General features: G+C 39.0%; 1 protein-coding gene across 2 annotated transcripts; it reads right to left on the bottom strand.

The window, feature by feature from the left end:
- Positions 1–1,140: 1,140 nt before the first annotated feature.
- Positions 1,141–24,362, bottom strand: rab3gap1 (RAB3 GTPase activating protein subunit 1). Of its 2 annotated transcripts, XM_084342819.1 has the most exons (25): positions 24,285–24,362; positions 24,137–24,192; positions 22,882–22,960; positions 22,660–22,792; positions 22,488–22,566; positions 21,890–22,009; positions 20,865–21,030; positions 19,797–19,896; positions 19,306–19,387; positions 18,854–18,922; positions 17,361–17,434; positions 15,994–16,086; positions 15,573–15,745; positions 15,033–15,137; positions 14,360–14,532; positions 13,849–13,903; positions 12,784–13,098; positions 11,722–11,859; positions 9,935–10,162; positions 9,401–9,497; positions 8,767–8,870; positions 7,975–8,090; positions 7,442–7,544; positions 5,827–5,850; positions 1,141–2,474 (listed from the first exon to the last, which is right to left on the bottom strand). In XM_084342819.1, exons 1-25 carry the CDS (start codon positions 24,300–24,302, stop codon positions 2,250–2,252), a joined length of 2,925 nt encoding a protein of 974 aa, XP_084198945.1. In that variant the 5' UTR covers positions 24,303–24,362; the 3' UTR covers positions 1,141–2,249. The 2 variants fall into 2 exon arrangements, with proteins under 2 accessions (XP_084198945.1, XP_084198946.1); XM_084342820.1 differs by lacking the exon at positions 5,827–5,850 and having other exon boundaries at positions 24,285–24,360.
- Between the last annotated feature and the right edge of the window lie 1,609 nt (positions 24,363–25,971).

Below are 25,971 nucleotides of genomic sequence, written 5' to 3'. Positions count from 1 at the left end.
AGTCTTAATGTCTGTATCTGTAGAATATGTCAGACATGACGAGAACACACACACCCCGTGAAGGGCAGTTTTTTCTCTTCTTTCTCTCCCTCCATCGCTCTTTCCCCCTCACACTTTCTCACTCTTTCAGTGGGGGTGAAGGAAAATCTCATCATATTTATTGATAATTATCAAAGGCATAGCCCATATAAATGGATAGGGCCACCTACAAAGTCCTTAAGGGCGAGGCACCATCATGTCTTGAAGATAAATTCCCCACTAGAACACTGCACTTGGAGAATGCAGGTTTACTTGTGGTTCCTTAAGTATCCAAAAGTAGGATAGGAAACAGCTTTCAGCTATCAAGGTCTTCTTCTGTAATGCCACCCTTCACTTTCAGTGCGGGACGCAGGTTCCTCTCACAGTTTTGCATGGATCATGGTTGTGCCTGATCGTGGATAGCAGTCAAATATCTACAATATATATTTTTTTATGCAAAATAGCTGAAATTCTAATTTGGGGTGTGTTGGCTTGTGTAGTTACTTCACTGTGCTACTTTGCTTCATGGGATAATTTTAACAGTCATAGTAACAAAGGTGTAATGTGAATATCGACAGTGGAGAGCACAAAAAAGCGTTTTACCGAAAACATATTGTGAATCTTGGATTATGACGCAGTAGGTGCAGCAGCACCTCACAAAAAAAAACTGGAAAAAAAGGAATATACTTTTAAATGAATAATAGATGCTTAAGCTTTCAACCCCTCCCTCGATCACCAAAAAGGGCCCAGTTGTAGTTAGACATGAGCTAAAAAAAACAGCTCCATAGCTCTACTTTGGTCTAAAGGTCCACAGAAAACCTTAACCCATTGCCCTCTGGAACAGGTAGTCATACCTGCTGAAACCATCAAATATGTTTGATGATACACCTAGGCAAGCGCTAAGCACTGACTGGAAACAGGAGAATTGATTTTAGAGTGTTGATTTTCCGAGTAGAGAACAATTTGGACCAACATTAACATGTACTGTACATGTACTGTACACACACTGCCAACACACACAGATGGCTCACATCAATGTTACACATAGCATTCGCCATTGGCTCAGGGGATAATAAACAAGTTTTCATTGAAATTAATGCACACTTATAAGTGATCTCAGGCTTCTGTTGCAACAAGTAAAGCTTTATTTTTTTAATGTTAGTATGTAACTGTGTTTCAGAGCAGGATCAATTGTTGTGCAACTGCACTTATGTATTATCAACAAGCAAGTTAAGTAAATAACAAGCTTGTGTTATGAAGCAGTAGCGGATTAAAGGAACTGTTCAACCAAAAATTTTAATTCATTCACAAAACGTTTCTGGAACTTCACAGAGAAAAAGCATTCAGCTAAAGTAGATGGGGACTTGTTTTAAAATGTGTTGTGGACTACAAAATTGCACCCGTCACTGTGGGTGATTGATAATGACTGAATTTTTTATTTTTTGGTGAACTGGTCCTTTAAGCCTACAAGCGAGTGCAAAAATAATTGACTTTATAAGACCTTAGGGTACACCACTACACAAGGATAGAACATTTAACTATGAAAAGTGTATGTTATGCTATCACTTGGCATGTGGTCAATAACAGGCAGAATACAGTAGACACAAAGTAGATCTGAACAAGAGAGCCGGGTGGCTGAAATGACAATACAAAAGATTTGTTTTATAGCATACAAGTGCCTGTTATAACCACCAGACTGACTGACTGAAGAAACATTGTGTTATAGAATCTTGTTCCATAAAATGACAGTTAAAGGAACCTTTGAACATTTAAACCTTTGTATTTCACTAACTATAAAATGATGACAAAATTGCAGCCAATAAATGCTAGTTGATATTTTCAATTGTGGACCTCAAATTTGAGCAGTCTGGAGTACATGGAATGTGTGCCCACAACGTGAGTGCTGCTGAGAATGCTTATTTTTTTCTCTTCCCTTTTTATTGCAACCAAATTGCAGTTAGGATTATAGTAAATATGCAGTGTTCATCAGTGTGTTGGTAGCAAACACAGTACTGTATGTCTTATGTCCAAATAAAAACATACACTTGTTTTAAACAAGCATTTGTGCCCACAAGCATAATCTTTAACCAACAGAGGATCAACCAACTAACTGAAATATAAATGATGCTAGTGTTCTGACCTGCTACTTCAGTTCTGGCCTTATGTTCTAAATTATCATCAGGAAATTGAACATAGTTTTGGATGAACTACTGTTTAATGAGCATCCTGTCTTAGAAGAAGGAAGTGTCTGAAGAGAAGGCTCCTGCCAGCCTGAACTCCTCCCTCATCAACACACAGAAGAGCCGCTGCGGAAGCGCTTTGGAGTATGGTGCTGGCCGTGGGACACAGGTACGCAACAGAATTTCCCGGCCTGCCGGGGAAGGAAAGTCCGACGTTTTGTTGCTTCCCCCAGTGAGCTTCCTGTCACGCCCCATGTCTTCTTCCAGGAGGGCAGCCTGAGGGTGGAGAGAGGGTGAAAGTATAATAACCAGCAATACAAAGGTAGACAAGAAAGTTGCTGAACAGGTCTGTAAGTAGTTTGAAAAACTGCAGCCTGATGCATCAGTTCAAATTAAAAATTGTACCCTAGTTCACATTTATACAGTAAAAAAGCTTATTAGCTTCAAATAATTAATGAAAATACCAAAGCAAATAAATTGTTAGACAGTCTTTTAATACTTTGACTTTCCTCACCTATCTGTGGCACATTGGTTCCTACTTAAGATGTAATCTTTAGTAGGAACCAATTGTTAATGATAGTTATTTGCTGTTGGTCTCCAAAAGTAACATCCAAGTAATGTTATAAAAACTTGATCGAGTTAATTGTTAAACACTTTTCTAGTTTTCTGATGTATGTTTTTGTTGTTTTATGGCTAAAAGTTAGTCTTCGGCACAACTGAGAATCAGAGGATTGTAAACATTTCATTAGAAAAAGTAATGTTCCTAACTTAACTATTATTAGCCTTATTGTTAGGTATGGCCTGCTCCACCTGGTGACGCTTATCAGTCACCGTCCCACTGGACTTTACTAGGTGTCACTTTGGGGCTCCAAAGATGTGATAATCACACAACAGAAGTGGGTTGGACAGCTATTGTAGGTTAGGTGGATGCTGTTTGATTTTTTTTTTCCTTTTCAGTTTGTAGCTTGACTGCAGATATTAAACCAAGTTCCTATGCAATGTCCATCCATTATTTAGCTGTATGTATTTACATTACTATTTTGAAAGTTATGTTTAAAAATGTTTTAAATATTCATTAACTTCATTACCAATGAATCCAACATAATGTAACGGTAGCAGTATTAGTATTTGTAAAATAATTATAATTTACACAGCATTGATGATAGTCTACCCCTGATTCCTCGTGCAATCACGTTATAAGATAGAACTATGCTAATCCCTAAGAAAATTCTTGTGCATGAGAATGTGCAAAATGTACAAAACACAGGAGACTAATAATTTGAAAAGTGTGAGGAGTAAATGCTGACATCAGTGCCACAATAAAGATAAAATAAAAATAAAAGGGAAAATAATAAAACGACAAACGGTAGTATATACAATGATAGTGAGAAGTATTAAAAAGTAATCTTGTACATGATATTGAAAATACTGCACCCGATTAACAGTGAAAAAGTAATATTGCATATCGTAATGATATTAAGGTTTTCAGTATCCAAAGTTTTAGCTGTCCTTCCTGCAGAGGGGGAAGATTCATACAGTTTGATGGCCACTGGTAGGAAAGACCTCCTGTGGCATTTCTTGGTTCACCTAGGTGGTCGCAGTTTATGGGTTAAAGTGCTCTGATATGACTCTAGTGTGGTGGGCAGAGGATGAGAGTCGGTCAACAATACTGAGCAGCTTTCCCAGCATCCTCCTCTCTAACACCTCCACCAAAGACTCCAGTTCTACTTCCAGGAAAATGTCAATGTGGACTCCTAGGTAATCCTCAACATTGTCCACTTTGGTTCCTTTGATGATTACAGACTTCAGGCAGGTCCTCTGCCTCCTAAAATCCGCCACCAGCTTTGTTTGATTTTGAGTTGCAGGTGATTCAGTTTATACCACCACAACGTTTTCCACTGTACTCAGCCTCCTGATACAGCCCACAATGGCGGAATCATCTTAAAACTTGTACAGTGTGAACGGGAAGGGAGACAGGACTGTCCCCTGAGGAGCCTTTGTGTTGCTTAGCTTTGCCAAAAGAAAACTTTACAATGGAAGAAAATGGAGAAATCTTCAAATCCTCTTCAAACCCACCCCACTCTTCGACCTACTACTTCTACTACAAGAGGGTTTTTCAGCAGTGTAATGCAATGTATTATAGTTTGCATTTCAAGCAATTATTTTTCAAAATCACTTCAGCTGTCAAGCATTCTCAGTGTATTTTTGCAGGAAGTACAGATTTTCTAGTTTATATTCATTTCAGTGAAAAGCATTGAGACAAAAAATGAACAAAGTCTGCAAATCAAAATAATCATCTTCTTTATGTCTCATTTCCATTAAAAGAACAATATACTACCAGAACCTTTTAGTTTTTGATGTTATTGCTTTCGTGCCACTTTCCTTTGAAAAGCTGTGGAAATGTAACTTTTTGTCCAGTTAAGCATGTAAATTCATTCTTGGCTTGGAAATTTTGGCACAACAATGATGGATTGAGATTGTGATAATGTGCCCCCTGCTGGTCATAGCCCTAAATTAAATTAAAATGCTTAAAATGCGTGTATAAACATGTGGCTGCAAGGCTGAACATCCCATGGCCTGCCGAGCAAGTGGAGACAATCAGGTCTCGCTAAGATGGAAAGAAGCTGCCCAAGATAAAGAAGACAGGAAAACAGCTGCTTCCCGTCTTCCCAAAACTGGATGAGCTGGCCGCTACATGGAGAGGCAAGTCATACAGATAAGCACCCTATGCCCGGAGGCTCTCTTCTTGACTGCCTGGGGTTGGATGCCCATGGGCTGCATCAGATACTGCAGGTGGAACAGGTGGTGGCGTCTCATCTTCACCCCAAAACCTCGGTATCGGTGTCAGGGGGCCGCCCTGCCCTCCAAAGCCAACCACTTTTAGTCCGGTCTGACAGACGAGAGCTACAAAGTGGCCGCCCTCACTGTCCAAGCCCTGAATGCCTCCTCGCTCCTCATGGCCTATCAGGCATAATTGAAGGAAGAGATGACAGTGAAGCCGGATGCAAAGCTGTGGGAAGAGATCCGCATAGTCACTGACCACTGCCTTCAACTCCATAAAGTTGCGGTCCAGGCCAAGGACAGAGCAATGGGCCTGATGGTCCAACAAGAGAGAGCCAGGTATTTAAACCTCACCAACCTCACTACGAGAGATAAAGAGAATCCCCGTGGGTAAGGAGGCCAGCAAACAAGGCCAGCCCCCAGGATGGCGAGCGACCCACTCCACCTGCTCAGAGTATGAGGAGGAAAAAGAGGGCTGTTTGACGCACTGTTGGTAAAAGAGGTGTATAAATATGTATAAAAAAAAAAATTGGTATTTTTAAAGACACCAATAGGAGGTTTTTATTAGAACAAGAACTAAATACATTTTCAATAAACAAATGAAAACGGTTCCTTCTAGTGCACACAAACTTCAGTTGCCCATTATGGTTATTTGTGGATTCGTGTGTGTGTGTGTGTGTGTGTGTGTGTGTGTGTGTGTGTGTGTGTGTGTGTGTGTGTGTGTGTGTGTGTGTGTGTGTGTGTGTGTGTGTGTGTGTGTGTGTGTGTGTGTCTGTTTGTTTTTTGAATGTTACTGACAGATGGTATACTGGTAGTAGGGAGGAAAAGTCACATTGCTGGTGGTTACCTCATCACTGGTGAAGTCAGCCAGCTTGACGTAAGCAGCAGGGGGGAGAAACAACACAAAATCACGGTGGGATGTCGGAAATGTACAACAAAAAGAAAGACAACCTACTTGTGTCTCGACTGCCCGACAGCCCATTACCTTACAAGCATCCCAGTTCCCAGGGCAAAAGCATTCCAGATTCTCTCAATTTCAATAATCTGTTTATACATGCCTGTTTATACCTGGGATAACCATGTGTCTTGGGCGATCCGAACACAAGTGGACACACTAGTGTAAACGACAACCAAGATGCATTGTGCTCCAATCAATCAAACCACTTGTCAAGGTGATCTGGAATGCAATTCACTATACAACTTTTGTAGTAAAAAAATGCTAAGGACCACGTACCCAACTGAAGCAACAACAACAGGAAAATGGATCACAAGCTGCTTAAATACATTTGGTTCATTGTAATGCAAAAACTTGTCTTGGCTAACCTACCTGCCAAGGTATGCAGGCAGATGTTTCTGATCACACCATTTCAACTGATTTCATCATTGAACTAGTAAAACACGACTACTACTTCTACTGCTGCTGCTGCTACAACCAGAAGTAGTCCTACTACTACTGCTACCACTGTTACACTACTGTTACTACTACAACTACTTCTACTGCTGAACAATTGCCACTACTGCTCCTCTGTCACAGAGGGGAAACAGCACATGGCTCATAATCCTAGTGTCAGGGATTCAAGCTCGTATTTTTCCAATTAATTTCCAAACATCGTAGCAGTGTCTGAATGTTTTTGAATAAACTATGTTAAACAATTAGAACCTCTCCTTTTACAAATGTTAATGCCATCAGTTGTGCCAAGGTTGTTCCTACTTAAGTAATTAAGAGTACATGTCACAAGTTAACTGTTAAACTGTGGCACTCCCCTTGCCAGTTTGACAGACACTAAAAATCTAAATATTCAACACAGTAGGAATGAATTCGTTGAGCATGCGCCCTATGTACAGAGGATGTGTCCTGGCCACAGTGGCCCTGGGTTCAAATCCACCCTTTGCTGCATGTCATCCCCATTCTCTCTTTCTCTCTCCCAATTACCTGCCACTCTTTCTTGTCCTATCACAATAAAGCCATAAAAAGAAGAAGCAAATAAATATTCCACATACGTAATAACTTTTATTCAACTTTTATAAACACATACTGTACACACACTGCTGTCCAGCTCAGTGGCCAAGAGGTTTGAGCATACTGCATTTAATTTTGATTGTCAAAATAAAGTCCAGTACAAGTGCTGACACTTTAGCGTAACAGCATCACTATAGATATGCCAACCTCATGTATATAGGAAACTAATTTGGACTTCAACTTGCCTGCAAGACACCAGATCAACTGGCTGACAGATTTATGACGCAGGTAGAAAGCTGATAAGTTGGAGCGACCCATTTGTGCCACTAGTATTGGTTTCATTTCCAATACTGAAATGAAACCTGCCCATTTTAAAAACATACAGTAAATTACGAAAACCTGTTTTTTTCACATAGAGACAGACCAGCTACCTTAACCACATAATAAAAGAACCAACCCTAGTGAACAGTGTCGAAGGGAGCAGGAGAGTGAGGCTGCTTACCTTCTGCGAGTTGACAAACAGCCTGCGGATGATGCTTCCAGCTGGCCCCTGGCCAGCTCCGTTCACCAACACCTCTGGTTCTTCCAGCAGGGAGCTCACAAACCTGGAGAGAAACACTGAAAGTGATACCTGTGGCATTGATGCATCCAGTAAAATTGTCCAGTAACACAGGGAAGTTGAGAGGTCATGGTAGAGCCCTGTTGCCAGCAACCAATGTCACTGTTACTCCTTGCAGATAGGTCAGTGCAAGTGATTTGCATATATGGAGCAAAGTGTTAGTTAAAACAGAACACTTAAGTCATGCATGCATTAGCCGACTGGCATAAACAACAAGTAACATCCAGTCATTTTTCCAGGTTTTTAACATATTTTAGGCCATTATAAGATCTAAAGTTCATGAATGTTATTGTTAATGGGGGATTCAGTTTCTCAGCACAACCCTCCCTAAAACAGCATGTGTCTCTGATGTAAAGGGTCTATGACATGATGTGTTTTCAACTGGAATGCTGTTAAAGAATCTGCATGATACTTACTTCTCTAGCTCTTCTCTGTCCTCTTCCTTCTCACCCTCACAAAGGGCAAACTTGGCCTTCAGTGAGCGAGCTCTGGTGATGACTGTCTCTATGGCCATCAACTGGTTAATGAAATCCTACAATTAGAGAAAGGTCACACAAACATATTGTCAGAACAGGAGCTGGACGAACTTGAACACATGAAGTATACCATGACTCAAACATGTTAACAAGTAAAGTGCAGTCCGTATTTGAGGATTATTTTAGTTTTTCTTCACTCTGTGGCTTGGCATAAAGGATTTGTACTAATAATCATTTAGGAATCATATGAAAGTTTTATCTTAATCCATTTTTATGAACACATAATAAAGAAAAAATAAAAGATTCATAAATGAGACAGTCTCCAGGAGTTCTGTATCCACTGGTCCACATTCATCTCCGGCTTTGTTTGCAATTGTTATCTCCAGATGTCCTGGTACGATAAAATGACTTAAGATGCACAGTTGTGGTCAAAACTTTACATCCACTTGGAAAGAACATGTATAGCAGTCTATAAGACAGTCTTGAGATCAAATTATTTGGGACGCTTTGGGATTGTAGGACGGGTCGGTCGGCATCTCAAAGTGTCAGTTTTGGACAAGTTGGGAAACTCAGAGCATTTGTCTAATGTTAATTCTTCCCATTTTAGACCATTTGTGTGAACACAAAAAGTAAAATGGAATGGTTGGAGAGAAAGAGGAACGTGTCAGGTGTCTCATCCTAGTCAAAATTGGCAGCATGTGGAGTTCACTTACAGTGTTGCCCGTCACTGACCTCTAACTTCTTGTAGTCATGGTTGGGAGGGTGCAGTAGTTTGCTGGCTTGGGATGTAGCTTGCTGAATGGTCTTTCTGACTGATGGAATATCTTCTTTTGACTCTGTTTGGGAGGGAATCAGGAGGAGACAGAGGAGAGAGGAATAAAACAAAGGAATGACCCCCACGAGTTGTATCACACCCTAAAATATTGTTTCAACAAAATATATATATAATTCCCACACTGTAATGTCCATATACACTATTCCTTCCATTAGTTAAACTTAATTATCCGTAGTCATTTTCATATTTCTACATATTTCCAGCATTTAGTTTTTTTCATCCACCCTAACAATACTCTTAGTAAGCCCAATATACCAGAAGTGTACGCCAAATGTCAGTATCAACAATAAACGTTTTGCTGTCCAAAAGTGTTCAATCAACCCATTATGTCCAAAGTTGAATTAATGGTATAAGTTCCGTACACCTTCTTTCTTGCTTGAAGTGTATCCCTAGTGTGTGTGTATATGTATATGTATATATCTATATCTATATCTATATCTATGTATGTATGTATGATACACTGTTGTTTGCTAGCACTGAAAGCCTGCTTCTCATACTGTTTGATGTCATGACAAAACAATCTTGACTCACCCTCCTCCTTCAGCTTCAGAATACCAGCATGGAGTATGCAGGGCAGGAGACTGCAGGTCAAGTCTGCAGGTTTCTGCACGGCTAAATAGTGCAGAACCTGAAAAGACAGTCAAAACTCAAGTTTAGTTTCCAGTTCTCAGTTACATCTGTCATGTCTGCACAGACTAATATGACTCTCTGCAAGATCCTTGATATAGAGCACTCTCTATTGAGAGATATAGAGACAGAGAGATAGATAGAGAGATAGATATTATAGAGGTATAGATAGAGATATACTCTCATAAATGTTCACGTAGCTATAAAATAAAATAAGTAAGGTAGTAAGTAAAATAGAATAAAATAAAACAAAATAAAATACTTAGGTATAAAAGGTAAGTGGAACATAAGGTGCGAGAGGATGATGCAGTATATTAATTGCAGGGGTAACAATCATATCCACCCAGGAAAGGCTTTTACTGAACAGACTAAAAGATTTAGTTGAGTCATTAACTTTTGATGTCAGTAGGTGTATCATCCAGGTAAACTAAAAATTACCTTCTCGGCCTCCTTAGTGTCGTCAAAGAGTCTTCTCTGGCGGCGCGCAGGTGTAACCCTAGCTGTCTCCCACGCCTCCACCCACATGTTGCCTGGGATCTTCATCCTGGCACTAAGCTCGCCTTTTACCACTGTGTTACCCGTCTCGTCAACTATCTCCTCCACCACATAATCCCTAGGTGAGTACCAGCGCACAAAGTCCTCCAGAACACAGCCTGGGTTGGCTGCCTGTGGATAGAAGGGAAACTTATTTCACTACATGTTCAAATGTAATTGATATAAAATGTGCAGTGCTTTTACACAACATTAATAGGGAATCTGTGTTAAATTTGGCTATCAATTATAATGAATGATTATCAGGGATAATGATTAATTATGATAAATAATAAGATCCAATTGACATTAGATTGCCTCGGGAGCACCACCCTTTAAGAAGGGAAAAGATTCACCAATTCAATAATTCAGTCTCATAAAAAGGTACTAAACTGTCACTTTGTAACTTCTGATTAATAATTAACTTAATAACTACAACAGAAATTACCATAACAGCTAGCTGACTCTAGACACTGTTAACATACAAGATACAAGTAGGGCTTGGTGATCTGGGAGGGCTCTGTCTGAAATCTCGTGAGGTGAGTTGTTACAGTTGTTGCCTCTTCTGGAATGTTGAGCTTATGAGAGTTACATACTGTTGCTTTAACTTTTGCTAGTAAAAATCATCTTTCAGTCATACACATAGCCCAGGGGTCAGCAAACCTTTACTATCAAAAGAGACATTTTTGCTCCATCCCTGGCCAGAAAAATCTGTCTGGAGCTGCAAAACATATTTATGTCTTATAATGAAGGTAACGCAGCTTAGAAAGTCTAAATCAGCCTATCAAGATTATTAATAGGCTTTAATGAGCATTCAATTATATTTTAACATGATGTGGCAACTCTGCAGAAGGCTAGTTATGCTAACAGTAAAAGGTACTTGAACTCTACATTTCCATTTGAATGATGCCATGTTTTGGTGCATTTATGAAACAAAAGAACTCGCCTACAATAAATAGAAATAGAGTAGCAATACAGAACTATGTATGCAGACCTACTTACATGTAAGTCCTCTCTGTGTTTGTGAAAATGTACAAAATAAAAAGTAGCCTCATTGGATAATAAATAAAACACATAGCGGCATCCTAGATTTAAAAACAGTACAAAAAAAAATAAAAAAATAAAAACAGTACAGTTTTAATTTTTAGTTTTAATTTTAGTCCATTTCAGTGTGAGTTAATCCTTCTTTTTTTATCCTCAGCCACATACAGCAATCAACCCTCAGGCTTGAGCATAAAACTCAATGATATCAACTCATTCAATTAATCACAGCTTGATAGAACAGATACAATTCTGTGTGTAGGCTGCGCATTTTTACTGTCAGAGAATGTAAGAATCACTGTAAGCCTAAAACAGTGATGATGATAAAATATATATATATATTATTCATTTCCATGAAAAATATCAAAGCCACAGGGAGCCACTGCAGAGGGGCAAGAGAGCCGCAGGTTGCAGACCCCTGAACTAGCCATTTATGCACCTTTCTTTACCCAATATTGCCTTTCTTGTTGTTAAATAAATCACATCTGCACTGTGTGTATTTTAGTGGTGAAGAATTCTGAATTTGAAAAATTGGAGAGCACATTGCAAAAACATACACAAACGACATACAAACTGGAACTACAGTCTGCTGCTGCTGTTTGATAAATAAAGCACATATACAGACTGAATGTCTGCAAGTCTGCCTGTATTACCTTAAAGGACTCCATATCAGAGAGCAGACAGGCACTCTGCATCCGGGCACGGAGGTGGGTACCTTCAGCTGACGTGCCAAGTTTGGCCAGTACTTCTGACTGCTCCTCTAACAGATCCTCTGTCATGGGAGCAGGTTCCTGAAAATCAAACACATACAGAAACAGACATACACACAGCAGCATCAGCATCAATAGACTTTCATTCCATAATGTAATTTGGTTAGGCTAGAATTGAGGTTTTGGAATCGCCTTCCCAAAGTCCTGACTTGAACCCCATAGAGAACATATGGACCATGCTGAAGAAACAAGTCCGTGCCAGGAAGCTAACAAATTTAGTTGAACTTCACCGATTCTGTCAAGAGCAGTGGTTCAAAATTCAGCCAGAGGATGACCAGAAGCTTGTGGATGGCTATGAAAAGCACCTAATTGAGGTGAAAATGGCCAAGGGACATTTAACCAAAAATTACTGTTACTGTTTGTACATTTTTGATCCAGCAGATTTGGTCACATTTTCATAATAATTTAATTATCGAACTAAACGTCATGAATGTTCATTGTGACAAAGTAGTATGTGTTCCACTCATTCCATCACAGAAACATGAGAGTTGTAGAAATCATTGGAACTGAAAACTGGCGCGATATATATTTTCTTGTGATATACAAGTGCATGTAAACTTTTGACCACAACTGTATATATGTCATCAATGATAGCATCTTTCTTGTTAGCCACAAAGTGTGTTTCCTGGTTAATGAAGGGACAGGTTAAATTTACATTGAAGACTTGCAGCCTCTTTTTGATTGTAACAGTACATCAACAACAAGTTAATGTTATTTGAAAGATATTTCCTTTTTCCCAATGGTTTTCAATTTTGTTGCTCACATCTTGAGTATTTTGACAAATTAACATTCACTTAGAGGCAATGATTAAAAAAAGCAAACAAATATCATATTAACATTTTGTGTGTTCTCAAGTTTAAAAAACTTGAGTCTAATCTAATACAGTAGTATGATCTATTCAGGCAGTAAAAATCACTAAACAGTAAAAGACACAGAGATTCTGACCTGTGTGACAGGAACGTAGAGAGGCTCCATGGAGTTGAGTAGAGTCGTGTTGTTGTAGGGATGCAGCCTACCCTCTGCTTTAGTTTTACTTCCATCCTCATTTCCCTCAGTATGTGGAGCCTCTGTCTCTCCCTGGTCACTCAGGCACTCAAAGAACTCATCCTCGCTGTCACTCCACGAGTCCCAGGATTTCCCTGGAAACGCCTCCTTTGTTGAGGTGGATGCAGTCGCCCTGCGCTCACTCTCTCTGCTCCCCTCCAGCTGCTTGCGAGCTTCATCTCTGGCCCTCTTCCTCTCGATGCAGCAGTTCAGCATCTATGCCGGAATACAAGCGTTTGTCAGACAACCACAATACTTAACATTGCTGTCTTCTTCTATCAGTAGATCATTTTACAGTCCACTCGTACAGTGGGCACCTTCTTAATTTAATCTTAATTACAATATTATTAAATCAAGTAATTGACAAGCCATGCTTTTGAATTAGTTGTTCCATACAGATTAAGTTTATAAATTGAGATCATTTATATAGGAGAAAACTTCTTTACTTGAGGCCATTCTTAAATTTCCTCTATTTAATCCAAATACATTTTGTGCTGTCAGAAAGAGTATTAGAGACACTTCTTAGTTAGTGGTGAGAGTGCTTTTCTCATAGTACTGACAGGATATATTTGTGCAATTTAAATGTACCCTAATATAACAAACTAAATGCAACCCTTTAATTCAACTAATTAAACAAATAAAAGTCTAATGTCTAGGGAACTGAGGAAACAAAAAATTGTTGTTTTCTAAACTAACTGTGCACATACATATTCAAGATCTCGCCTATACCGCCACCTTGTCATTTCTATGTCATTATGAACGTAACTTTGTCTATTGTAATCCAATTTATACCCTTTCTTTGGTAGGTTTACATTTGTTATTTTCACATGGGTAAATACATAATTAGAAACACAATTCCCATTAAGATTTAACCAAAGCTACTGATTTATCCGTCTTGTTTATTGTTAAATGATTTCATCTACCTTTATATCTCAAACACACTGTGCATGTTGTATGAATGGGTACCTGTAGTTTCTGATGTAAAAGACAACACCGAAGATCAGGAGGACCACCAGCCAGTCTACAAATTAGGAAACATATGGAGAAGATGAATATGAGTGAACATAACTTCAGTAATGACTGTGAAAGTGTATCAACTATTTCTTGAACTGCTTCAATTAGTGCTTCAACTGGTGCAGCATTTTATTTATTATAAAATAAATACCTTTCATAATAATGATTACGCGTGTTTGAATACTGAAAATAGGTGGAGATGAAATGTGTAAATTAAATCTCCACGTGAGTCAAGTGGATAAAGATGTGCTCATATCACAACATTCTTGTACAATAGGACAGGGTACAAGGTGGTTGTTGCTATGTTCTTTGAGATGCGGATCAATTCAAATTCAATTCAAAAAATCTTTATTTGTCCCCGGGGGGCAATTAAAGATCTCAAAATGTTAAACTATATCTTAGGCACAATGCCCATAGCACTTTCCAAACAAGCCTAATAACAGCACAGGTGTGTCATACCCACCCGTAGATGAGGTAGTTGTTTTCCCAGCGGTAACGCAACTCTAAGACAAACTCCTGCCAGAGGTGGGCAACAGCCCGCATCCCGCCATAGCTGTAGTTGACCAGACACATACACAGTGCCAGCCGGTAGGTGAGACTGTCACTGGGGGCTGACTTCATCTGGAGATATAGGTTCTGCAGAAAGCAGGGAGACCGATGGGTAAACAGTGTGGAAAAGTTTAATTCAGTACAGGAAGCAAATGTAAGGAAATACTTAAAATAAGCCAAGTGTCAACTGAACACAAGGAATGCAACTTTCAGAAGAGAATGCACTGTCATACTGAAACAACATTAATAGGGTACTAACTGCTGTGGATTACTTTTCAACTTTTCTGGCAACGCTATTGTGTTCTATGTGTCACAACTGCATCTTCCTTCCGGGGGTGCTACCTGCTACTGACCTTGTGCTCTCAATGATTTGTTTGAGTTTTAATCATGATTTTAATATCTACTTGGAGCATCTTCATCTTCCTGCCTGGTATATTTATCTGAACTGCAGATTTAAGAATAAACTGAATGAAAGTGTATGTTACATGTACCATTCCTCATTCAAAAGATTCATTCTTTTGACTAGATTTCACCTGGCTGGCACCTCAATCAAGCCATCACAATGTGTGGTGAAGGGGCGAACATACATCAGATTTTTTGTCTTGCTCGGTTTTTCCAGAGGCATTAGACTGTGCAGGTTTTTTTTTGCTATTCTCTGATGACTTCTCCACAGCAGCATCTGGAAAGAGATACTGAAACAAAAAAACATATAAACACTTAACACATAAAATGAATCCATCAGTTACACACATTGACTATGGCCTCTATTCTCTATTCTAATCAATTCAATTCAAAAGCTTTCCTGGCATGAAAGTTTCAAGAAACAGTTTTGCAAAAGAAACAAGTGATAAATATTAGTACAATACACAATAACAGTTTTAGAAGCAACGCATATATGTTGAAGGGGAAACAAAACAAAGAATGTCATTTTAAAAATATATAAATGACATGAGAAATTCTCTAAATATATGTGAATATGTAACTTTGTGCATGTGAGCAGGGGTTGGGTGTGTGTGGGCAAGATGAAGGTAGGACATAGGACTTTTAGTTTTCTAACCTGACCCACTGTTGTGTTTATTTTCTGTTATAATAAAACCATATGAAAACAGTCAGCATGAAAACCTTACCAGTAGGACGGAATTGAGAATATCAGTGTTGAGTGGTGAATCATCAATGTGTCGGTGGCGTCGGATGTGCTTTCGGGCGCTGTGCACCATACTGGAGACGGAAAGTCTGGAGATGGGCACTGTTGCTGCTGGCTCAGTCAGCTTAGATAAAGCAGAACTGATGTCACTGTTTTCTGTAGGGGGAAATACAGTTATTTACAATAACAATCAATTACATCAAATATTTTTTTATATATATATTTGTGTATTTTTTCTGCACATGCATATTGTATTTCTGGAACAACAGGATTTAGAGTTGTGGTATTAAATGGCTGTATGTAAAATAAACAACGGTGAAAGACGGCACAAGAACACGCTTCAGAATATGGTGTGAGAACAATGCCATTCATTCCAGTGTTGCCAGTACCGCCAGTATACTGACCTTTGCCCTCCTCTTCCCCCAATCCTCTTCCCAGAATCTCTTCTGTAGACTCCTTCCTGCAGCAGAGCTTGAAAAACTCTGTAAGAAAGTCACCTGCATGGGAGAGGAGAATGGGTCAAGTCTTTAATTCTTTTGCTTTTTTGGGGGGGGGAGGGGGTTCTTTGCCTTTATTGGATAGTGACAGCTGAGGAGAGAAATGTAGGTGAGCTACCACAGTAAGCTGAGTCAAATTCGTTTAACATTTTTTACACTGCTTATAAAAAGCCGGACCAAAACCCTCTGCAAAGACAAAAACCCTCTGGCTCCTACCACTATCATGAAATGCTTCAAGCTGTCATCTCCTGCCTCCCTATCTCAGTGGACCAACTTCATTAGCAAACAGTATATACCAAACGCCATTGTCATTGCCAGAAATTGCCTGTAAGCCCATCTGTCCCTGGAGATCTATTTGAAGTCAATTTTGTGACAGCTGAATCCAATTCCTTTTTTTCAATTCTGTCTCACAAACATACATCCTTAAAAGAGTCCTCAGTACACATACTAACTAGTATCAGCATCTTCTGAGTACTCCGAGGAGGACAATTTGGAGTAGAATGTGAATACTTCTTTTTCTATGCTCCTAGAGTCTTTGCATTCGATTCCATTTATCTTTAGACTTGTTGAGTTTCTCTGCTCTATACTTTTTTCTAAGTTACTGAAATACGAGAAATTCTTCTCTCCTGATTCAATCCATTTCGCTTGTGACCTTAAAAAGGCCCCATGTGCTCGCTCAAGATAAAGATCATCCAACTTTGCTTGTAACTCCATTGACTTGTTTTTTTTCCTGATTGCTTAGTTCTGATTTGTGCAACGCTGATTTAAGTTCCCTGGTATGAATTATCATAAATTCTCTAATGTTCTATTTACCAAATTCCCATTTATTAATATTACCTTCAATTAATACATCATTTTCAACATCCCTTATTAATATTCTAATCTTGATCAAACAATCTTCACTAAATAACAATCTGGCATTAGATTTTCAATATCCTGTATTTCTGTTTACCCTCCTTGAGTTTTCTAAGATAAGATCTATAAAACAGCGACCCAACAAAGGCGCTTTGGAGATCTTAGATTGTGAGGTACAGCTCATTGTATTATATTATTTACATTATTATATTATAATATTACATTATTATTAATAAATGCCTTGAAACAAGACAGGGTCAGATAACTGATCATTACCACTTACCACTGCAAAGAGAAAAGTCATTAAACAGGATGCTTTGCATTTGAAAAAATATCATCTCATTGCCTATTTTTATTTTTATGCAGAAATTGTGTTTGAAAATGCCTACCACCAAGGGATAACAAGGGATTCACCTTACCAAGTAAACACTGAGGGTTTTCCGCTGTCCTGACTCGGACTGACCAGTGAGGAGATTGGAGAGGGTCGAGGTCACTGTTGGGTCACACAAGCGGAGCATATTGTTAATGAAAACTATGACAAAATGTTTATCGACATTTCCATGACAAAGACGAGACGACCGCTAGATGTCACTGACGTCATTAAACATTTACTGTGACTATATCAACATGCAATATTATTTAACCCTATTATCAAAGATAAAGACTAAATAGACTAGATAGAGACTAAAATGTAGTTCAAACGATAAAAATTACAAAATCTCTCTTAAAACGGCAGTAGGAGCTTCAGTTTAAAACTAGCAAGCTGATCAACTAAAAGCCCTTGCAGTCACAAACACCAGCACCTATCTCTGAGCAGCTAACTTATTTGGCATGTGTTTGGTGAGAATGTTGGGATTATTCATCCTTCACATAACTATCAAAATGTATTTGATTTGGCATCAAAATGACTCTGTATATATAGTCCTTAAAGGGTTTTTTTGGAACTTCCATGTTGTGCCAGTTGTTAGTTTTTGCTACCTAACTCCATTTCCAAACTGATGTTAGCGGCACTGAGATTTTTTTTAGCAGTGTATTCAGCGACAGGGAAGCAAGGATGCTCCTTTCACTGACACGCTTAGCTGTATAATGCTAATCGATCTTACTGATTGATGCCCACAGGTAAAACGGTATTTATCAGACTGTTGGAAAGTGAGGTAACCACTTGTCCGAGGTGAAGGCCAAACAGCGAATCCACCCCTCTCCGTTCGAAGAGGGACAGCTTGTTGCAGCCTTTGGAGGGTGAGCAACCCGCAACCCAGATCGATACAATCTCAAGACTACACGCAACAAGCTCTCAGTAAACTTTTAACGTTGGATGATCCAACTCAATTCTACTACAGCAGCTGACTTGTAGTTGCTTGTAGCAACTTTGTAACATTTTTCCATGCTGTTTGGCCTTTATTCTTTTTCTATTGGCTGTGTGGTATTACATTATTAAAGAGCATAAAAGATCTTCTGTACGTTCCCCATATCAGGACAGGACTGATATGTCTGTACAAGTGAGATTAAACGTTATATTCTTAACTGGCAATTACAAGAATGCATAAGTAAGTGTAACAAATAACTTTCTACAGGGATTAAATAAGTAATGCAGTCCTTTTTTTAACGCAACGAGTAATGTGTAATGCATTACTTACACAGGTCATGACTGGTCAACATATGATGTGGCTGCTGCAGTGTTAATTGATAATAGAGAATTAGACTGTCAGAGTCGATAAATACTTCCCTCAGTTTAGGACACACCTAATGGCCACAGTGCTACTACAAAGCATTTTTCATAAATCTTATTCTCAACCTAGTTTTAGCTTGCATGCTTTTAGTTTAGAAGGGGCAGGGTTGTAATGGGCACAGTATTTTTCGAGCAAACATAAAAGCAGGGCGTTGTTGCAGTGGGATTCAGAGACACTCTTACCTGTAGACATCATTATCCACAACTATGCCTTCTGTCAAATGAGGCCAAGTGGTTGCAAGATGAAGCTCACTATAACAGCCAAACACAAAGCAAATAACTAATTCTGTTTTTGCAAAGACACAATACATATCATCATAATAAGATACAATCATCAAGTAGCAATTTATTCATATGTATTTTGTGATGAACAGTTTGTATTATTTTGTATAAACATTGCAAATGGAAACACAGAAGCATCCAGAAACAAAAATATACAAAAATATCTCCATGGCCTCCCCACTCACCCAAATACTAAAACCAAACAAGGATCTCACTGACATCAGGAAGGCATAATAGATTTAAATATGATGTATGTGATAAAGTTCTCATATCCCCCGCATACACTGTGCAGCATTGAAATGTCATCAAAGCCCAGTGAAAACATAGCACTTTCAGTTTTGTAATGCCTTTACCTGATTGGCTCCTCACAGGCTCCAAATGGAAGTTTCCCAAACTCCACCGCTCCCACCTCTCCTCCAAGGAGTGTGTCAAAGTCTACCAGACAATCAATTCAATTATGCAATGTTGCAAAAAACTACAGTCATCAAATCTGTTGTGTTTATGAGTATTTTTGTGTAACAAGGACCAAACCAGAGAGGTCACCAAGAAGTCATGATACAGGAGCAAAGCATTCACTGGCTGAGATTGGGTACAATACTCTCCCTATTTACTACCCAGTTCACATATACTGTATATATTTTTTCTTTATATTAAGTGAAGCAAAACATAACAAATAAGATAAGACAAGACTCAACATGATACACTCGGGGACATGACAAGATTATTGTACTTGTTTTTTACTTTGATATCTTGAACCTTGTTGTCAAAATGACAATACGTGATAAATGAGATTATGCTGTAATGTGTAACCACATCACCCTCTGTTCTGTTCTGTATATCTTACCTGGAGGTTGTTGTGGCCACGAATGCTGTTGCCAGTCCTGAAGAATGTAGGTAAAACGAATAGCAATGATGACTGGAGGTAGAGGTGACAGGGTACAACCCTGAGGAGAAACACAGAAACAGAAAAAATAAGCTATTGTGACATGATCTGCATTAAGTGGTCCGTGCTATTTATGCTTGGCAAATGACGGTTTAGCCCTGAATGATCAACTGTTCAAGGAACTGTGAAACCAAAGACTGCCCCTGTAGTCTAAAGGTTGAAGTGCCCTTGGGCAAGCTACTGAACCCCAATTTGCCTTATTGCTCCCCAACACTCTTCCATCTGTTTGTAATTGTGTATGAATGGTTATTGCTCCTGGTGTGCAAGTGGCCCCTTGCATTGTAGCCTCTGCCACCAGTGTATGAATGTGTCTGGGTGAATGGGTCAATGCTTACTTGCTTTGTAAAGCGCTTTAAGTGGTCATTAGGGTTACACTCACGTACCGTGCCCAAGCACATTTGACCCCCAAAGTCCAGTTTGTTTGACTAGTGTGAGCGCTCCGTACTGTGCTGTGCTCAAGAAAGGTCCACTTTATTGGCCCTGGCACGGTTGGAAGAGGTGTCCTTCGGCACAGTACGGATGCTCATGAATGAGCACACGCACAGGTGCGCAACATCGACGAAGTATAATAATGCGTATTAACTACCTTGCATAATCAAGAAATCCAGGAATGTGAGAGGCCCCTCTATGACCAAAACAACACAAAATGAGCCACAAAAAAGTTAGTCATGTCCTCTGTTTTGTTCTCCATTGCGCTGCGACTGGATGATGATGGACAAGAGGTAAGACGGGCCTGAGTTGCGGCTGGAGGCTGCGGCTGGAGGATGGGTGATGGGTGTTGGTGTTGTTGTTGTTGGTAGTAGAGCATTGCATCTTTACTATACTAACTTCTTCTTCAGGACATCAAACAAGAATAATTAAAATATTCAACTTTATTTGAAGCTTAGTTATAATGGAAGTCAATTGGAAAACCCTTCAAACCTCACTCTTTCCATTCATTTCTAATATGTCTTTCTTCAGAGCACTTACTATTTTAGACTTGAAGATGTCAAGCAGGCCAGACAGGTGATTGTACTGGCTTGGCACCTTGCGAAGGTGGACCATCTCAAAGTCAGTGCGTACCCCTGGTCCCTGGCACTCTCCAGCATACATACGCCTCCACTTTTGCTGAATCTGTACAAACATGGGCACCTGGCTGAATGCACAAGATAAAGAGGAGCAGGTGTTACTATGAAGAATGCAATGCTTTTTCTCTATTATTTTTCACATCTTCAAACTGAGAGTGGCCACGACTGCAATGTCTCTTATAATCACACATTTTCACACAGCAAATTTAAAAAGCAAGTTTAAAAATGAAGTTGGTAGTCTGTCTGTAAACTGTGATGCATGTTTACAACAGGCAGTATGAATTGTGTTTTTTCAGATTTTTCTGTCTTCTCTCTTGTGGTTTGTTTCAATCTTTCCCACTGCTTACTCTATGTAAATGAGAAACCAGAAGGATGAAACACTAGAACCCTTGTTTGGTTACCTCAAACCTAATAATATTACTAATTATTAAATAATTACTGAAAACATGTAATCTAATTAATTCCAAGCTTTGTGATTAATCAAAATTTTTGGTAGATGAGTTAATCAATGAATAAATGGACATTCTAAACTTTAAAAGGAGGCGATATTTAAGCTTGGAGTTTTCTAATGGTTAGAAAATTCTGGTTCAAATTTTGGTGATTACAGAAAGCTGTGCGAATCAAATTTACTTTGTAGCATGGCCTCTTAACTTCGTCTGAATGGGAAAAACTAAAGATTTGAGACGCTGACACATGCTGAGTCTGGCTGCCTAAAACATACAGCTTAATGCTTGTCATTGTATGTTTAATTGCCAGTACATAAATTGTAGGAAATTCAGAATTGTATTGATTTATAGATTATGAATTTAAAGTTTCTCTGAAATTTAGTCCGCTATAACCTATGAAATAAAACTAATTAATTAGAAATTCCTTAAGCGACATACAAACAAAACAAATAAATAAAACTGAGCGATGAAGGCAACTCACCAGCCACTGTTGGCCAGAGAAATGGAGATGGAGCTAAGAAGCAGATTGCATTTGGACTCGCTGATGATAGCCTCGCAGTTGGTTCCAGGAGTAATGACGACAAATTCTCGTATACCATACCTGTCACCAAAGACACAAACACAGCAGAACATACGATTCAGCATCACACTCTTCTCTGCTTCACTATCTTTCCACACCTGGTCTACCAACCAGTTTGCATCTCTGAAGTGTGGTACATGCTTATATTTTGTCATAGTTGACATTAGCTTAATAGAGTATTTAATGATACACTTAATGATACACAATGCAATAAGCAAGCCATGATCTAAACTAAGTAAGATTTGGGTAGGCATAATCTACTGATCTGCTGCATGTACATGTAAATGATTTTGCATCTACCAGGTCACTAAATTGAGTGCAAACACCTTGTCTGGTTTTCTGTGTACCTGATTTCTCTAAGTAGCCTGTTTTGTCTTTGCATAAATCTATTGCTGCTGGTCTCTGAGTGCTGCCAAACAATATTTTGTTGTATGACTACAATGACAAATAAAGTGTCTTATACCAAAAACTGTATAATGAATGACTGAACAGAACTCACCATCTAACCAGGCAGTGGGCTCGAGGGGGGAAGTCATTGTTCATACATAGAAGGTCCTGCATTGCCAAGGGGAAGGCATCTGGACACAAGATCAAGAGTTGTATCAAACAAAATTACTGATGCTGGGTTGACTTCAGATGCATGGGTGTGGCGCATTTAGACATGACTGTACCTTCCTCAAGCGTGTCCTGTCCATCGTCCTTCTCACATTCTTGTTTCAGGAAGTAGTGAGTGATGAAGAACTTAAAGTCAGCAAAATTAATGTCCTGAGACTTCTCCCCCCAGGTGCCACTGGTGTATATACCCTGTGTTAAAACAATGCAGCATCATCACAGACAGAAGGTGAAGAAATGACTGGCAACATACTGTTCTCTGATGTTACTCAGCACAATACCTTCCCAAGGGTAGATCTTCCTGCAGAGTTCCCAATTAGCTTCCAGTCATTCAGCACTTCCTCGACTCTGGACACAAACCTTTAAGTAGATATAAAGAGCTTTGTTGTGAATGGCAGGTAGTAGTTGGATATACACAATATCCTACTTTGCCATTACTGTATAACTGATTTTTATCGAGGACATGGACATAAGGTAACTTTGCACTGAAACAATTAGTCCATTAACTGATTAATAAGAACATATATCAGCAAATCAGTTCCAAAATGAGAAGAATCACTAATGCCTTGGTCACACCTGACATCTTTCAAAGTTGTCAGATCACTATACTATTCACTCTACACAATCTTCTGTCTTGTACTCATGAGTCTTGCAGTCTTTGTGGTTTGCACACTACATGACTGATCAGTGACAGGTCATCACACATGACAAGATCACACATACGAGACGTCACACAGGCATTATGCTTTCCACGCAGTCCAAATTGTTTGTGCAGCAAAAAAGACGAGGACGAAAAACAAATGAATATAGTCCGGAATGGATTACAATGCCTGGCAACATGGATTATTTTCTTAAAGTAGAAACGCCTGCTTGTATTGCAACAGCAACATGGTTACAAATACTGAAAAACTTGTGTGTATGCTGATGTATTCTGATAGAAACTACATTATTGTGCCTGCTCGATACAAAAAGATGCATGATAAAATGTCAGAACTACAACAGATGACAGAGGAGAGGAGGAAAGAGGGAGAAAGGGATGATGTAACTTATTCATGACTCCAATAATTAATACAAGTACAGCCTTCCCTATACATAGGATATACTTGGGCAGCCTGCGCAGGTATATTAAGACCTGCTCTCTGAAATCTGCTGAGTATCACAGAGGAACTTTAAGGATTACAAAACAAATAGAGAAACGCTGCGCCAAGAGGTGCCAGGGTAAGCTAGCGAGTGCGAGTGAATAGGCCAAACCTACTAATCAGTTAAATGTAAACGTTAATGCTTTTTATTCAGAAAACCCACAGTTTTCACATCTGCTTGTGTTTGTTTACAGGGCAGAACCGCCACATCCAATATGGCGGCGACGTCGACGTACGGTCCCGCGAGTCAATGCGTAGATATGTCTGTGCCTGTTGTCACCGCGATAGACAGTCAGTAGAGCAGGACAGGGACTGAAGGGACAGCTGAGCACATGTTTGCTGGGACTGTGTAACGTTTGCCTTAACTGGAAATGTTAGTATAGAGTGATTAGCTTACCTTTCCCACTCTGACGCGGTGGTGAAGTCGGTGATCTCAAACACCTCTGACTCGGGCTGGAAGAGAAAGAAAGAACATTAATTCAATTGTTTAACATTAGGTTGACCTCCTGTATTAAGTTAATATGTTAACAAAAACAAAAACTTACATCGCTGTCAGCAGCCATGTTGATATCCTGTTTATCTTCTTCTTCTTTCTCTTCTTTCTTCCTGCTGTCTCGACGCTGCGCAGTGCTACGCTGCCCCCCACAGTTCAAACCCTGAAGCGCAGCTCTACTGATGTGCACAACACGCAAGTCAACAAACACAACATTTGGTCTGTGATATACATTTGGAAAACAATGTCTAATAATTTATTGAAAGCATTGCCCTATTTTCTTCTTTGAGAATGATTTCAACTGTATTCATGGTTAGTAGAAGTTATATATTCTATATCATATAATCAGAAATGTAATATATTCCATTATGTGGTAAATATATAGAAATACATTTTGAAAAAAAAATCTAAATGAGTTAAAGTTCAAAATTGATCTTCATATTACTTACATATACTAGGGGGTGGAGCGTCAGGAGATTGCATGCAATGCATCCTGGTACATGTAGGCAGGCTGTGCAAGCAGGAAAACTCTAATAACCCAAATTTCTCTTTCAAGACTCCATGCACTGGGGATTTAATTGCCTCAATTAACTACATTAACCACCAAAACTGATTGGGATATCCACATAAAACATGGCGAATTTCTCCTCTAATGATAATCATTTTATAATCAAGTGAGTTCCTTTTTTACAATATGTATTTTTCACAATTTCTGAAGCTATAATATAAATCAACTACATTAGCTTACATGGTAATATTTATTCAATATACAGTTGCTTTTACATTCTTAATTGAATGCTGAAGGCATTCACACAATTGTTCTTCTCGTTTCATTTTAACACTTGAGATACATTACAATCCACTTAAACAATAAGTTATCAAGTAAAAGGAATGACATTTTTATCTGATTTAATCTACTGCATAAGCACTGGCCTTGATACTGACCTTTTTAAGCAGATCATGTAGGCTATTGACCACATGTGACTCAGCATTAAATTAAGTTTTCTGCCTCACAGTCTGGCAACTTTGATCTAAAAACAACTGTCATTTGTATTTTATCAAAAATATTTACATTTGACAATAATAAGTAAACCTACATGTACAGTACACAAACAATAAGCCCACCAGTATGTAGGCTATAGTGATATCACAATATGACAAATGTAGGAGTTATAGCACTTTAATCAGAGGAAAAACTGTAGGATGCAAGATACACCCTTAGAATTAGGAGGGCCTCAAGGCACACTATGGATTTTTGAGAAAACTTGCCTGCTTAGGGGGTTCCTGGAGTCCCTCTGACAGCTCAATTTAGAGGAGAGGTTAGAGGAACTTCAGTAACTCAAAAGAAGTAGCTGGAGGAATCTTATTGAAAGGGCTCCTGGAGGCTCACAATTGATAAAAGAGGCGACAGAAATCGGTTTGATGTTTAAATTTTCCAACTGTTCATACCCCTGCAGCTGCTCCTTTATAAAGAATAAAAGGTATCAATGCAGTATGTGAGCTTTCAAAAAACCTTTAAATATTTCACATATTTTATACATTATGGGCATTATCAACTTTTAACCAGGCAATAGGAATTACACTCTTTGACACTTATTATTATTATTTTCAAAAGTAGCTCACATGTAATCATCAACCAAAAGTCTCATGACTACAGACTGAGAGGTAAAACTGGGGCTGAGTAACTAATGTTTACCACAGAATGCCCCTCACACAAACTTTCTAAACCTACTCCTGGT

The sequence above is a fragment of the Pagrus pagrus genome, assembly GCF_965226575.1.
Source record: "Pagrus pagrus genome assembly, chromosome: 21".
NCBI classification, from domain to species: Eukaryota; Metazoa; Chordata; class Actinopteri; order Spariformes; family Sparidae; genus Pagrus; species Pagrus pagrus.
The sequence above is the reverse complement of the archived record's forward strand: the minus strand, read 5'-3'. Positions and strand labels throughout refer to the sequence as shown.

Excerpts from the sequence above, each read along its gene's own strand:
- rab3gap1 (XM_084342819.1), bottom strand. Across the intron at positions 22,793-22,881 it reads GAAGATCTACCCTTGGGAAG|GGTATATACACCAGTGGCAC; the intron begins GTATTGTGCTGA and ends GTTTTAACACAG. Across the intron at positions 9,498-9,934 it reads ACACTAAGGAGGCCGAGAAG|GTTCTGCACTATTTAGCCGT; the intron begins GTAATTTTTAGT and ends CTGTCTTTTCAG.